Raw genomic sequence first — 16,419 nt, 5'->3', positions numbered from 1 at the left:
TACTGAAATGGGCCGAGGGTGAAAACTGGCAAAAGAAAAACAGAGAGTAACCAGGATTTATGAATGGTCTCATACAAAAATGCCTCGCACATATATGGAGATGCTGGCAGAAATCTGAAAGGATCAAAGGGCAGCTGACAGATACAGAATGACAGGCCACAAAAATGATTCTCATCACCATCAAGTCAGAAGTCAGGAAAGCTAAAAGGCAGAGAATTAAAGTTGTGAAAATAAAAAGTGTACTCTACCACATCTGCCTGTAGAAGATTTAGAGAAAGGTTTGTACAAAAAAAAAAAAAAAAAAGCCAGATGCTAGATTTGTGTCAGAGAAAACAGAATTTGCAGAAAACACAGAGAGTCTTATTTTCTGGTAATAATATATGAAGAAAATTCGGAGGAAGGCCACCGACCAGGAGGGAACAAGAGCTGTGTGAATCACTGGCACAGAAGTTGAAGTCAGTAAAGATCTGAGATAATGAAGCACCTATTAAAAAAAGGAATATCTGCAGAGTTAAGGAAGGGCCTTCATTAAGGGGAACTAATGGCTAACCTCTGGACAAAGGGCACCATTTCATTTAAATTCTTTTTCCTTGCCCCACCTTTTTTCTTTTGTTTGTTTTCTTTTTGATTGCTTCTATTCACAGCTTATTGCTGATAAAAACCTCAACACAGCCCCAGCAGCCCTACATGCTTTCACAAGAAAATTCAATTTTTATGCCTGTGCCAGACCTTCCCAGGAGGAAAGACCATTAGAATTATGTGTACTAATACAGCTACAAATTGCTTCTAACTAAATTTAAAACAAGCATTGTAGCATGTTCTCAAACCAAATGATTTGTGTTTGGTAAGGTGAGGAGGGAAAGCTGCTTCATGTCACTGGTTAAATGAAACTGCATAATATATCACATTCACCTTTTCCCTTCTAAAACATAAATACTCAAAGTACAAATGAAACCATAGAACTCACGTGACAACATATCATAATTCCAATTTCACTTGAGTTCACAGTCATCGTAATGAAAGTCTGGAGTAAGATTATGCAGGATTTTTTTTCCCCCAAACATTAAATATACAAAAAGTAGGGAGGAAAAAAACCCTTACCAAATCAATCTGGTTTGCTTACATAAAACAAGAAGGGGCTACTGCCCTCCTTCTATTTACAATGATTATCTAGTCTTTTTTCAAGGTAACTGAAGTGACAACTGTAAGCCATAGGCTGATTAAACTGGAGAAAAGTACTTCTAGGTAAAATAAAGCTGCAGCACATTGGGTAGAGGACAGGATTCTGGGAAAGTAGAGGATTTAGACTCACTCCTCATTGCCAAGTACTCTGTTCTTCAGATGAGAAGAATCAATGTTAGCAAATAAGATGTTCTGGGTAAGATTCACTACACTTAGCTTCAGCCACCCCAAAATCATGCAACTTAGCTATACATCGTTATCCTCTAGTTTTCCTCAAGGGCTAATGGAGTAATCTGCATCTTTCCAACAGGCAATTCATCTTATCCAAACACTGGTGTCAAAATCAGATCTGTCTCTCTGGCGACTAGAGAGAGAGATCAAGTGCCTTTGCCTAGACATATCACTTTTAAACAGCTGAAGACAGATTATGATAAATCACATCCTTACAATCGGTCTGAAGGTAAAGCAAGGAAAACTGGAAACAAGGAAGCTATGATTGCTGCAGTCTAGTTTCAGATTACAGTCACCTTCTAAACCAGCCTGTGCTCTGGAGGCTTATCACTGAAATCTTTAAAAGCTTGTCTCTCTTTTGCTTCTCTTCTCCTTCTCTTCCAGCCACACAAACAAACTGAAGTTGGCTTTAAAGACAATCCAAGTATCTTGAAGCCAAGCTATTAATCTGACAGCTTCACGTTTTAAGGATCCATTAAAATGTTTTAGCACAGCTCTACTGTATAGGCTGTGTGCTCTTAGCAATGCTCCACAATACCTCAATTTTTTTTTTAACCTTAAATTAGTGCTACTCTACAGATGGTTATAGATAAAGTAGACAAGAGATCAGCTCAGGGCAAGTCAAATTACTTTAAACAGCACCACAAACACAACTCACATGGCTCAGCCACCCCCAACCCCCCCCCCCCCCCCTATTTTAAAGCATTCAAAACTCCCAAGGAGCAATGCAACACTACACAGAAGGAGATTTAGACCATACATCTCCCAAGGAGTTGTAAAACACAAGTGAATAAGTCTTCCTGTGTTTTCAGGTTATCTGGTAATCCAGGGTGTCACATAAAATAAAAGGAAAGAAGTACCCCTCTAAACTTTTGTATTTTTGTTAGCAACAATTCTGTCATTAGCACAAAAGATTTGCAATTTTAGAATATAAGAAACAGGGTTGATATCAATTGTTTTTGGCAGAAAAACGCAGAAACATATTAGTAACTAAAAGAGAAGTCTAAGCATTCTGCAAAATCTTATTAAAGACAAAGTTTAGTAAATGGAATATAAGATGAATGATCCCAAGACATTATATGGGAGCAGAAAAAGCAGAAAACAATGGACAGACTCATACAGTGCCAGTTTTATTACGGAGCTACATTTATACCCACATTTTCAAGGAGCAAATTGTCATGCGCTCCATGCGGCCCATCCAATTGCTGCTGGAGTTGCTCAGGAACACAACCCTCAGAAATGCGCATCTGACTTTACAGCAAGTAAGCCAGATGCAAATCACAGGCATTGCAGTGCTAACACAACATGCAGACAAGAAACAACATACATTTTTGATAATGAGTACAAAGTCATGCCGATTTCAAAGTGAGCCCCCAGTCAACAATCTGTCCTCACTCCACCTTTACATCATTAGCAGCTCCCCCCAGGCAGCAGATCTAGATCACTCAGTCCCCTTCCCAGCAGTGGTTTTACACAAGTGAAAAATCAGATGACTTTGGGTCATGTGCCTGTGCTCCATGCTGGTACCTGGAAAGAACAACTTCCAGTGGTCTCAAACAGCTGCTCATAACAAATGCATGAAGCCTGCATGTTATGGACTTCTCTGACTTTGTGCTCTAAACACACAACTTAGGTGAATTATTATTTTTTTACAACAGAAGCACTGTCTTAATAGTTGGACCTTCTCTCTGCCTGTACTTGTATATTGTATAATATAGCAGGGCCCTCAAACTGGCTCAGGGCCTCAAGGCCAACTGTCAAAATATTCAGCTACAATATACAACTAACTGTTGAAGAGAGTCAGAAAATCAACTTGAGTGTGCAAGATGCCTAGTAAAGCCAGGGTGGTACATAGAGGACTGTAAAATGGAGCAATAAGGCTACACATCTTTGAAATTAACTTCATTTGTGAAAGTCTAATTTCCAGTTTCTCCTTCATTATCAGTATCCTTCAAACGATAAGCAGAAGAGCAGTACAGAGCACACCTAATGTTTTCTATCCTCATTTCTATAGCATAAAAATAGCCAAGAGTTACAAAATGGGAGGAAAATCATATTTATGACAATATAATTTCTGAGTGCACAGTAAAGGGCAATGTAGTACATCTGGCACAGACTAGAAACTGTATATGGGGAGCGAGTCCAACATACAGCCATGCAGAGAAGCAGGGAAAGATACAGTAAGAATGGCACTTACCACCAAAAGCCTCAGCAGGTTCATACAAATATGCTGTGCATTTCCCTATGCGTTGTTTTAAGCATCAAGCAAATAACTGAGCCCGTTCACTAGAGGTAGTGCTATCATGCTAATATACGACAATAGAAATTTTGTTCTCTTCTCACAGGGCACATCAAAGCAGAAGCTGAATGGCTCACTGCACAAATTAACATGCATCTATTTAAAAGAATCATTCCACATTACATCAAAAAAGCCACGGTTCAGGTTACCATTCAGGCTAGTGTAAAATGGATTTTATTTTTTCCTTCTCAGTCATGCATTGCCATTTTGAAGACAAAAACATGAGGAAGAAATCCACAAAACTATATCCTACGATTTAAAACCAGCATACTTGCAACTACAGACTTCTTGGGCTGCTGCACCTTTACAGTTTCGGTGGCAAAACTGAAGTCTTGTAAGATGGAGATGTTTGCTTTGCTGTGCACTGGTAACAAGGAGAGAAATCTATTGCAAGGATTAACTGTTCATACTTCTGTTTTCACAGGGAAACACAAATGGTACTAATTATGTAATTATGACTAAAGCTCATGGGTGCTGCACAAGGTTTTCCTTTTGATTTTACTCAAACATGTCAATTCCTTCCCAACAGGAAAGCATCTCCAACTCAACACAGAACAAAACCTGGGCTCACGACTTTGTGCAAGACTGAACGTATCGGGTCCACTGACAATACATGAGGATTATATCATACATGAAGCAGCTGCAGTGCAGAGAGGATTAAGCATTAAAGATGCTTTTTTTTACACCTGTAGAAGACAAGAAAATATTTAAATTTTGTTCTCTTAAGTACAGGACCAAAAACACCCGACAGAAATTACTTAATGGAGAGATAGGTCTTGAGGCTCTGCACATGGCAGTAATGTCTGCTCCATCAGAATATCAGGCATGGCAGGGAGCGACATTCATTAAGAACTTACATCCCTGCCTCACAAAATGACAGGCATTAAATGTGTCACAGTGCTTTAACTTCATATGACCAGAACTAGACAATCACCATCTCACCACAGAGCCAGAGACTGCAGTCTCATGACCCTCTGTATGAGGTGAAACAGAACATACAAGAAAATATCTTATACTAAGTGCTTAGTAAGAGGTCGTCCATGCAAAATAAAACGGACGAAGCAGTATGTCAAAGCACATCTAGAAGGGTGCGACTCATTCAAGTGTCCCTGGGGACCATACGGTGCCATGGCCTTTTGCACTCATGTATTCTGGGTGTAAATCATTACTATTTCAAATTTGCATACATTTTAAACTGATATAAACGATTATACAATGAAAAAGAGGGGACAGTTGCAATTCATTCTGACCTACAACACTATATCCAAGATCTAGAATTGAAGGCCATCTTCAGCACAGGCCTAGGAAAAATAACTGACAATAAAAAGTTCACTGATGAATGCAGAAGCAAGAATCTGACAAACCCCTCAGACGGCATTACAACACTACATGTAGCTTTCAAAGCACTAAGCAAATCATAGAGCAGAAGGTACAGATGGCAAGATGAGCAGCAGCATGCAGGTGAAATGGTGCTTCCTCCTACTTTGTTGGCTGAAGTCAGAAACAAGAGACACCATTGGGCCCTCAGGAACTGTCTCCTCTAGAAAGAGCAGCTGGTTTAGAAAAGAATATTTTGGAAATGCTTTGGTGCTTAACACATTTTATACATCAACTTTTTGTATCAGACATTGGCCTATTTACAAGTACATAGTTTTACAGCGATCATGCAGACCAGGCTATATATATGGCTGCCAGTCCTTGGAAGCTTATAAAAAACACTTATAATACAACAAAAGGTAAAACTATATTCCATATGGTCACATTTGCCTACAGTTTCTTCTTATGTGACTGCTATTCTCTTCCCCTGAAGGGCTGTCTGCACTGAACAAAAGCGAGTGTTTTGTTCTGGGGATTGTTTCTGAAGGTGTCCTTTTCCGCAGAACTTGATTCTTTAACTCAGAATCAAGAAGTGAAATGTGTAAACTTTCCATATGGACATCTCTAAAATAGCTTTATGTTTAAATGGGCTTTAGTTTGGACTTTTCCCCTTTCATTTTCCATTATCAGTTGCAAGGCTGCAATTTTGGTCATTTCAACACACATGATATGAATGTGCATTATTGTTGAGTGAAGTCTAAAAAAACTGCTTGTTGATATTAAACAAGTGAGGGCTTTTTTCCCCGTGCTTAACAAGTAATCTGAGGTGAAGTCCAGAAGTCATACGCTAAAGTGTTAGAAATGCAAAGAGAAAAATCAAGGAAACAAGTGGTTACAGTTTCTCAGTTTCATTCTTACTGATTGAAATAGTAGATTTTTCTCACAGCTACACATTGCCTCAGAACAAAAGTAGTTGCAACTCAGCAGTGACATTATTAGGATGCCTTACTTTGCAAAGTTTCAAGTTGTAGTCTTAGCTTAACACAGTGGCTCAGATGATGGCTCCCCTGCAAGTGTCACAGTGCAGTTTTAACAGTGACAGCACTGTAGTACATGTGTACCTGTGAGAGCTTTAAAATACCTGGCTTGATACAAGCTATAGCGTAGCTGTAGTCAGAGAGAGTTCAGGATAAAGTAACCCTCCCTTCTGGGCAGGATTTGTGGATTACGTTTACTCTGTGCTGCAATTGTTGTACTTGAGTTAACCTACTTGTATCTGGTTCAAGTGTGCCTATACCACACCGTACTGTAGTGCAAGTGCACATCTAATAAAACTCCTATGGGTCATGAGCCTTGTCTGCCTGTCTCAGTTTTTGCACCTGTTGTTATAGGGAACCTTATACTTGCCACTGCGTTGGGGTCTAAATGGGTTAACTCAACATCTACTCAGATACAACAATGGTTGGGTCATTCGAGCACCTAGAAAAAGAGCAAAAAGTCAATAACTTGGTACCATCCCCGCGTTAGCACTGCTGCCACGTAAAACCACCAGTCCCCTCCATCTCATTTAACATAGGTCTGTGAACTAACGGCATCCCTTTCAAAGAAGAAAAGAGATAGTTGATAGAGCTGTGACAAAAGATGAAAGCAAGGAAAAAAAATAATCATCCCACAATTCAGACTTCACATACAGAGCTTAAAGATGTTTACTTCCAAGTGTGGGCACCAAAGGCAAGTCACGTTTGCTCAAAGGGGCAGATGAAACACAACGTTTATATCTGGAGTTGATTCTGCAGGGTTGGGCTTGGGTTAATTTTCAATTGCAAGTAAAACAGCTGAATATTGAAGAAAAACACTTAAAAAAAATCAAACAAACTGCAAAGTAATACCACCACGTACTGCACGCGCAGTCCCATCTACATGGCTAAGCCATTTCTCCAATTTCAGACAGCTTTTTCAGGGTCTACTGTAAAGCAGAACCCAAGTGTTCTAGTTCTTCCCATTTCTTAAAGGGTTAGAAAAAGATTGGAAACTTTAGCCATATCACCCAGTCAGGAAACTTATGCAATGTAATGAGTCAAATAATGTTTACCAGAGGGGAGAGACAAATTTCCTTTCCTTTCCCAGGTAACCGTTAGCTGGGAAGACCAGGACCTTTAGGAATAACACCTCTAGTATTTTAGCTGTACTTTTAAAGCAATATATTATGTTTTAGTAACTGTTCTGGAAAAAAAAAATAAGGACATGGTCAATACTGGATATACAAGAAGTAATGGGAGAATAGGCTTGGTCAGGTATAATTAAAAAATAAGCTTCACAGCATAAGAATTAGAAACAATCAAGATAAGAATCAAAGCAGACAGCTTCAAAAAAAGAAGTGTCCAGAAGGCAGGATTGTATCTGTTTCTCCAAATATCAGTTCAAAATCATATATGACTGTTGAGTAAAGTCTGGGGGAATTGCTTGTTGATATTAAGCAAAGGAAGAGTTCTGTCATCAATATCTGTTAAAAGCAGTGACTAGTTTGCTTAGATAAAGACAAATTTTGACATACATACTTTTCTGGTGCAAAACAGAGATTCTGGGCAACATGTAAAACACAGCTTGCTAACTTTTACCTTTTTATATCCATATGAACAAATTTCACCCTATTCTCCTTTACTTTTATTCACTGACCTAGTTAATTACAAACCCATAGTTCCTGTAAGAAAACAGTTGCTGAGTTTCAATACTGAGATGGCAAAAAACAAGCACTTCAAACAACACGCAGGGCTAAAGAAACCCTAGCCCTGAAATGGAATGGAGTACGTACGGGTGTGCAAACACACCTTTAACAAACTCAGGCCCCTTAATCAGGGAACAACCCTACTGCAGCACAGCTTCTCCACATTTCTACCTTCAGTCTCCTTTGCTGGTTCGATGTCCGTACACTTACTCTTCACATCACTCCTGCCTAATCTTCCCTAGAAGTTTGGGATGCCACTGGTTGTCAAGTGACACCATCTCAGTTGTTCTGATTAAGAAAGGCAAACAACATCCCTGCTGCCTATGGTTTAAGGTACATTTTGGGGACACCTCACCACTTTGCTGTAAGATGCACTTAAATTCTGAATTGAAGGCAGCTCCTTAAGTGGAGGGAATCAAGTCAGTCCTTGGAAGAAGGCAAGCACAAAAGATCATTCGCAGGTGAAAATCTTCTGCAATTAATATGGCAGAGATGTTTTCTGAAAGTTTCTGCTCTAATACATGTTTCTGGACCCTGGCAAAATTGTCATAGTGAAAATGCATTTATGCATCAGGTGCAGGGATCTGAGATTGGAAAGTAAAATCTGTCTTTGGCACAGCAACAGGAAGAACAGCTGATGGACAGAGGGATTCAGAGGCGCCATGCCAGCTCCAGAAGGTCAGGGGAACAGGATGGACAACGCAAGCTGGGTCCCTGAGATGTCGTTTGGCACTATCCCATCTGATCCTCTGTATATACTCAGGGAGAAGAGGAAACTAGCTGGAATCAAGACAGAAATATCTGGCACTATTTTGGAAGGACTGTATCTGCCAGAGACCTGAGATAACAAAGTAGTCTTCAGAATGAAAAAGAAACAAAACAAAACAAAACAAAAAACCCCAAACCAAACCCACAACTCTATCTCTGAAAGAATACTTGACTAATTTAAGAATTCAAAAGCTTTGTTCTCCTTGCTTTGGAGGAAATGAAAATAGTGGAAATATGAGGTCTCCTTCATGCACTGGCCTCACTGTTCTTTGCTGTGTCCATGGAGAAAGCCAGCTTCTTCCATCTTACAGTTGGCACTAGACTAATCACAGAGTAGGAGCAGCTATAGAAAGAAACCTAGACAGAAAGCTAGACAGAAAAGAATTAGTTAGAATTTAAGGCCACATTTGGCACTACGACAAATATTTATCACTACTCTCAAAGAAAAAGTAATAGCATGAAAGCCTGTTAAGTTATGGATAATATTACTGAGAAAGTAGTGTAAAAGACTAAAACCAAATCAGCCCAAACTTATCGTGAAACAGCAAGCTTTAGTTTGCAGCAAGAAAAGCAATACACGATATGCATGCATGTCCACAGGACTATATATATAACATTGAAACAAATGAATGCTATACAAAGTAGTTCTAGCTAACCTGCAATATAAATATGAGAGAAGCTGAATTTATTCTTTAAATGGCTGGAAAACAGAAAACCAAATATGAAGACAACAAAGTCAGATAATGTTGAGATGTTTCCTTAAATAACTTTAAAACTGTTTTTCTCTGACTCTGCTTCAAAGGTCTTGTGATATCGTAAAGCCTGCTGAATACCAATATTGAAAATATTTCTTGTACATTACAGCCAAGAGATCTTTACTCTTCAAGATCACTGACTAACAGAACTGTCTATTCATGGGTGAGCCAAAATGCCACTCTCTTGACTCTGGAGGCTTCTTAAATCTACCCAGGAATAGGTGGAGCAAGAATAAGAATTTTAAGTGTCCAATCAACTTTGCAGAAGTGACTCATGTTCCCAAATCATTCAAACATTTAAAAATGCCATCTTTCCCCAAATGAGAGCCTCTTTTTTTTTTTTTTGTGATTATCAGCATTTTAAAGCTTTCTGTATAACTTTTGATACAGAAAGGTTAAAAATAAAGACCATAATCTTTATTTTAAAATATTACAAATGATATAAGAATCAATCAGGTCAAGGTATTTTAGGATGATCACAGTCAACAATTGTCTTTATCAATTTATTGTCCAGAAAAGAGAGTAAAAAGAATTACAACACAATTTACAATACTACACTTGATGTTTGGGTTTGTACATAATTTGTATATGCTTGCATCTCACTCCATCACCCTTCAGAGCCAGTAATGCCCGCCTCAGGCCTAGCTAGCTTTTGCAGAACTCTCTGCTTAACAGATTTCATGCTTTTGGACCTTGCATTAGTAGCAACACACAATAAGATTTCCTCTTCTGCACGCATCCCTCTGCAGACGATCACATTGATTTGGAGTCCCTCAGTTTCTGGAAGTGGGATTCAATTTGTGTAAGCCCGAAACACCTAGGGTGCATCTGCTTACATTTATGTACATATGTATACAGGGATCCACCCTTCACCTAAGCACCCACCTCATTTCATACTCCAGAGACAAACAGGCACTTTCAGAGTGGAGTTCATATCATCCAAGGCAAATATCTGAAATCAAAATAATCCTTGTACCACCCTCCTACCCATCTTTTCCTCTCCATCGCCTACAGATACCTAACTAGCTCAGACATAGTTTAAAGTTAAAGCAGACAAATTTTGCCTTAGCTGCCCAGTCCAAGTTGCTTTACAAACTTGTTTTCAGAAGACATTGAGGTTTCTGAAAAATCAGATACTTCAAAGGCAAAATCAGAAACCCACTGAGATTTCAAGTGCCCCCAAGATCTTTAAACATTTTGGAGAATTTAGATGTAAACTAATCTTCCAAAATGCCATGTATTCACAGACAACTTATAATGTCGTTTATTTAACAGAAACTTCTACAGCATGATGATGAACACTGCATTAGGTGCCACTTCAGGAAACACCATGCTCTATAGTTTTACTGCGTCTTTGGTATCTAGTTGGTTCAAATACACACTATAGCAAATGAAAAGACACAAAGTCTTGATTCCAAGGCAGTTAAGTTGTGTATGATTAAATTCAAAGGGGACTTCATAAGTTCAGTCAGCTACTCGATGGATTAAGTTTGTTCCCAATTTTTGCATGATCACGCCTATTACTATGGAAGAAGAACATTACACTTCAGTAATTTCTTAGGAAAAAGGAATTATTTTTATGTCTAAGTAGTAGCCCTTTATTATTTACAATGGTCTTTAAATCACTGTGTTGAAATATGGTTCCATTAATGTCAGCAGCTCCCATTTTCAACACCTTCTCTCCTAGCCAATGTGTCTTGCTGAAAGGTTGCTGATGGAACTGTTTACTTTGCAGCACGAAAGGCTATCCTTTTCAGAAATTTCTTAGGAGATCCTTCTAATTAATTAGTCTACAGTTCCCACACCACTTTATTTTATTCTTTTTTTTTAATTAGCTTGGTGGGTGTTTTTTGTTTGGCTGAGTGTTTTTGTTTGTTTTAGAAAGCTCCCAAAGCTCTTAGAGGCAGAAATATTTCTTGCTCTCTCTGCAAGAGATGCTTTTTGGATGTTTTTGCTACTGAAATTTTTTTTGGCTCTCCAGAGGACAATTAAACAACAACAACTTTGTATTCACTCCAAAGCATAATTCTACTTTTGAAGATTTCATTTGACTAACATGATACTGACCACAACATTTTATCCCCAAGGCAATATAAGTCAAGTTCAGCCTCATGTCAGCATGCACTGGCTACACCCAAGTCCCAAGAGGTGCAAAAACTACTTAGTCAACAACCTGTTTAGGTAACCAGTTCTCCTTTAAGCTGCCTACATGGATGGATTACCAACTGGTAATGAGCAAAGGTCTTAACAGGATTTAAGCAGTGAAGGCAAGCTTTGATGGGAATGGCAATGGGACCAATTGCGTCTCCTTGAAATGAGAAAAGAGGCCACGAGGAAAAAAGTTTGACTGTAGTTGAGAGCAAAAACTTAAGTCATGACTATTTCCTTCATTTCCAGCTATCAGTTTCCATTACTAGTGCTTTGCTCCTCTTAGTCCTGTGACTCTAAATCTTCTCATTAAAGAGGGAGAAATATCCTGCACAAAGCTAAAATATAATCCTCCTTCCTGAGCTCTGAGGGATCTGGTCAGACCCTCCCTCTCAACAAATGGCAGAAACCATCACAAGAAGAAGCAGACAGCAGGGAACTAAGCGTCGAAGTGCTGCCTGCACTGGCCGAAGGCTACTCACAGACTCTGCTGCTTCTACATTTTCCCACCTTGTCTTGACTATTTTAGCTATTTATATTTCAATCTCTTTAGGCCAGAGAACATCCTTCACTGCCTCCCCTACTACACAGTCTGATCTCACCTTGAGTCCATGGATGTTGTGTAATGAAAATACATAAGTTAAAAACTCTAAAAATCTCTGTTTTATTTAACCATCCATGGGATTAGATTCACATTGCTCTGTAAGTCTGGAACTTAAGGAAAAAAAAGTGAAAAAACTCCCTGCAGTGAAGGCATTATTGGGTCCTGAAATCTTGGCTCATCTGTATATTTAGAACATCCTTGGAAAATCAACATTCAAATTTAACATAAGATGAGACATCATGCACTTACTTAACTGTCCTTTCTCACATGGTGACTGATACGAAATAAACCCATCCTACTTTGTTCAGTCATAAAAAGAACGCAGGGAAGGGAATCGTGAGGGTAAGGACAACTTCTTATAGGCCTGCTTTACAGAGAGATTCCATAGGCAAATGCTACTCAGTGCTTTGTTTCCCTGTCTATAGACAAGAGACATTTGTCTATCCCAGGACAGATTTTAAAAGTTATGTTCGTAGCATTTTATAGCAGTAATTCATATAAAATTCTTAAATTAATGGCCATATAGGAAAGAGAAAAGAAAATAATACGTAATGAAAGTAGAATTCAGTTAAGTAAGTTCAATACAGAGAGACCATGTTAAAAGCCATTTTAGGGTTCCTGCATGTATATGAGATCTGTTGAGAATAAAAACTATTCCTAAGAGTCAGCGTTGATTTCAACATTTGTGCTCTACAGATCCTGAGGATTAACTTAAGCACTGAATTCTGGAGTCAGGAGGACAACAGCATTCTCTGAGCGGGACATTTCTGTCTGTATGGTGGGGTATGACTCAGAGGGCTTTAAAAGGCAACTTAGTCCCTCTTTTCCTGGAGCTGAGAGATGCTATGAACCAAAATTCTTTTTAGTTCATTTTGGTACTTATTTCTTATCTCCCATTTTCTGCATTCAGTACCTTTTTTCTCCCCAAAATATGTCTTTTGTCTCCTTTCCATGCTGTACTCATCCACAAAGCATTTCTGCAGACCTCTGCATGAAGACAGCATTAGCTGCAAGGATATCAGAGCAACCTAGAATTTGCTCTGTACCTGCACACCAGTACTGTCTCTTTCAATCTTTCTCTGCCAATAAAGGATTTTATGGAATTGCAGGTGGTTTACTTTCTGTGCAGGAGGCTAAGAGCTGCACCATGTAACTATGGCAACAACTACAGTGAAAGCTCTCGATTTTTATTGACATGCCTCACATAACCTCATGGAAAAATTTATACAAATGGAGAAAAAGAAAATTAAGTATCTTGAAGACCAAAGGAAAACATTGTGGTGAGGTACATTTTCATGCATTGCCTAAATACTTGCCCCATAGCCATTTGCTTCTTTTATTGTATAGTGGTAACATTAAAATAGTATTTTAAAATGCACAGTTTAAACAGTAATTTAAGCCTCCACAACGCCAAAACATAAGACATACATGCAATCAGCTCAGAAAACACTGTAGCACATTGCTGTTTTTCACAAAGATTCATCACTGGGAAACTGACACTACACAAACGGAGAGAAGAAACAAGGTGCACACATTTTTTTCACAGAGAGTAATAAGCATTTGCATGGGGATATACTGAATTATTTATCTCTTACAGACAAGACAAAAGATGCATCTTTCTAAAAGATATTTCTTTAGCCAAATGATACACTTCTAAAACGAGTTTCCTGTGCTCACAGCAGCTGAGAACTGTGTGAAAATAACACTGAGATGCTCTGTCCTACTCTTAGGAATCTATGACTTGATAGACAAGTTTGACATTCCAAATCCAATAAAACAGTATCAAGCTTGCCACTGAATATGAATATGCTGCAGTCTGAAATGGCCTCAAGTATCCTGGAAAGCTACCAAATCACTTACGTGGAGCTTGAAAATGCCACCTCTAAATGAGCTTCCAAGGCCATGGTCCAGTGCTGGAAAACCAGTCCTTGCTAATGGTCACCATTTATAGCCTTAACCTTTACTACATTACTTCAGTTCTCTCCAATAGCTCAAACAATATGAACCAAAAATAATTCCAAGGATTTTAACAATAACCAATAGACCAAGAACTATTCCTGCTAAAATCTTGACCTTATTGACAAAGTACATTTGCATGCTCACAGGAATAGCCAGTTTTGCAGTCAATGAATCAGACAAAAACGCTTCACCCACGTAGCCAGTTATTTCCCACTTTCAGCTCTGCTGATATGATTTATTTCTCTAAAAAAAAGCACAATAATCCCAACCGCTTTTTTATTTTAATGCTCATCCAAACCCAAAAATATTTAATAGCAAGGTTTAGGGAAAACTACTGAGCTGTTAATATAGCTCTTCTGAATCTAATACTCTTGCAGTACACAATGCAATCTAGGCTGCCTGGAAAGGATGGAAATGATGTGTTGCTATGGAAACAGGAAGGTACATGTTTGGGTTGCTCATCCTTGAAGAGCTGCCCCACCGATACCTTTAAAGTCTGCTAATAAAATTTTAATCAATAATCAGAATAAAGTGAATTTCACCTCCTGTTTGACACCAGAATCTTGGTTCAGACATTGTCAAGCTCTTTTAATGTTTCCTGCATCCAACTATGCCCTACAACATTAAGAATGAATTTATGTACAAACAAAAATGTCAACATGTACTTATCTAGTTCAGCTACTTAAAATTATTATTCCACCCAGCAACAGATACCAGCTTCCCAATTTAAAAATCTTGTCCATGTAGGAATCTGCTTTTTAATTCATCAATTGATGTGCTATACCTCCTCCTTCAAAAAAAAAACCCAAAAAAAACCAAACAACCCCACAAAACAAATCAACTGTTCTGTTATTACCAGCTTAAGGCCATCAACCAGGGATATGCCCATTGAAAATGTGACAAACACCCCAGTACTGGAGTTATCACTCTCAAACTCCCCTAAACATCTGCTGTTTCCTAGAAATGATAGTTTCCACCTTACCATGATTTACCTGCAGGCAGATCTTCCAAAACACTGGTAAAAACATGCTTCCAGGAAGCCAAACAGAAAACAGGCCAAATTATTTACTGGCAAAACTCCACTTGTTTCACTATTATAATAGCAGAAACTCTGGCTCCAAACATACAGCTGTTAATTATCTGTACAGTGAACTGTGTTGGTACACCTATTCGTTATTACACTGGAAAATCAATAAGCAAGACTTTGTTAACGCTATTTACCAATCTATTAACTTTTTCTTTATAAATAACTAAGTTAAGAATATCAGAGTATGCTAATAAACGGGTAACAAGTTTTGTATTCTGTATCATAAAACAGTAAAGCAAAGCTGAAAGACAAGAAATCCATACTATGGAAAAAAAAAATCTGTGCGTAACAGATTTTTTTTTTCTATGTAATCATACATTATAAATGATTCTTTTAAAAATTTCAGCTATTTCCCATTAATGCAGACAACATTTATCTGTTTCAGTATTTTTGGCAGAAGGACTCCAGTGGTCCATTCTGACAGGAAGAAAACGAATCCCCATACCTACCAACCACGAATCTTTACTGCACTGAGATCGTGAACCAGAATATTAGAAATGCCAGAAGAGATATGAGTGACAACAGGAGCAACAGTGTCCTTGAAAGAAGACACCCTTAACTGGTTTTGGCTTCAGAGATTTAGAGTAGGGTTGATTTTCCACACTCTGCTCCCAGAATACACCAGCACTTTCAAGAATATGGCAGTCTCACTATCTGCTGGTATATTTGGGCTTGAAGTTTTCTAGAAAAACCCTGACACTAATTTCCTGTTCAACTGTACAAGATTTTTAAGGTGTTTGTCATTTTTAAATTAAACTTGAAATACACCAATTTCCTGAAAGAAGACCACCACCACTCCCATTTCCTTTTCCTGGCTTTGTAATAAATATGAAGACAAAACAATTGCAGGCACAATCCTCCAAACCAGGATCCCGCTGTGTACGCATTACACAGTAGCTATATACATAGCTTCAGCTTGCAGCTGAAGTTGGAGATGTTTCCATTTTTCTTGAGAGCACTAAAATATTTGAAACAATCCAAAACCTTTTAGGACCAGCATTTACAAAAAGATAAGTAATTGCACTTTGCCCACCTTGGGAATGCTTAGCACATTCAGAAATCCACTCTGAATTTCTGTTTTGTTTTTATAACAGAACATACCATACCAGATGAATGATAAGTTAGGACAAATTACCTGTACAAATCTTATTTAACCAACGCTTATAAAAATGTATTCCATCAAAACTCTTCAGAAGAAACATTCAGTTCTTGATGGAATATATCTACCTAGAAACTTAAAGCAACTAAAATTGTTTTGGTTTTCCATCCTAAATAGTTCTATTTTTGAATGTAGACATATTTTTGATATATCACTAAAAAGTCAGCGTTTTTCAAGACAAGACA

General features: G+C 38.3%; 2 protein-coding genes across 2 annotated transcripts in view; one reads left to right on the top strand and one right to left on the bottom strand.

The window, feature by feature from the left end:
• The window catches only part of KCNC1 (potassium voltage-gated channel subfamily C member 1), a 125,896-nt gene extending 119,519 nt beyond the window's left edge, over positions 1-6,377 (top strand). The window contains exon 4 of the mRNA XM_086748610.1: positions 4,242-6,377. Coding sequence (XP_086604736.1) covers positions 4,242-4,423 — 182 coding nt within the window. The 3' untranslated portion in view covers positions 4,424-6,377. The remainder of the gene's footprint in view (positions 1-4,241) is intronic.
• SERGEF (secretion regulating guanine nucleotide exchange factor) overlaps positions 1-16,419 on the bottom strand; it is a 159,185-nt gene that overhangs the window by 4,323 nt on the left and 138,443 nt on the right. The window lies entirely within an intron of this gene.

This window comes from Chlamydotis macqueenii, chromosome 5 (genome assembly GCF_036417535.1).
Source record: "Chlamydotis macqueenii isolate bChlMac1 chromosome 5, bChlMac1.mat, whole genome shotgun sequence".
Classification (NCBI taxonomy): Eukaryota; Metazoa; Chordata; class Aves; order Otidiformes; family Otididae; genus Chlamydotis; species Chlamydotis macqueenii.
This window is presented reverse-complemented; position numbering and strand designations above follow the sequence as displayed.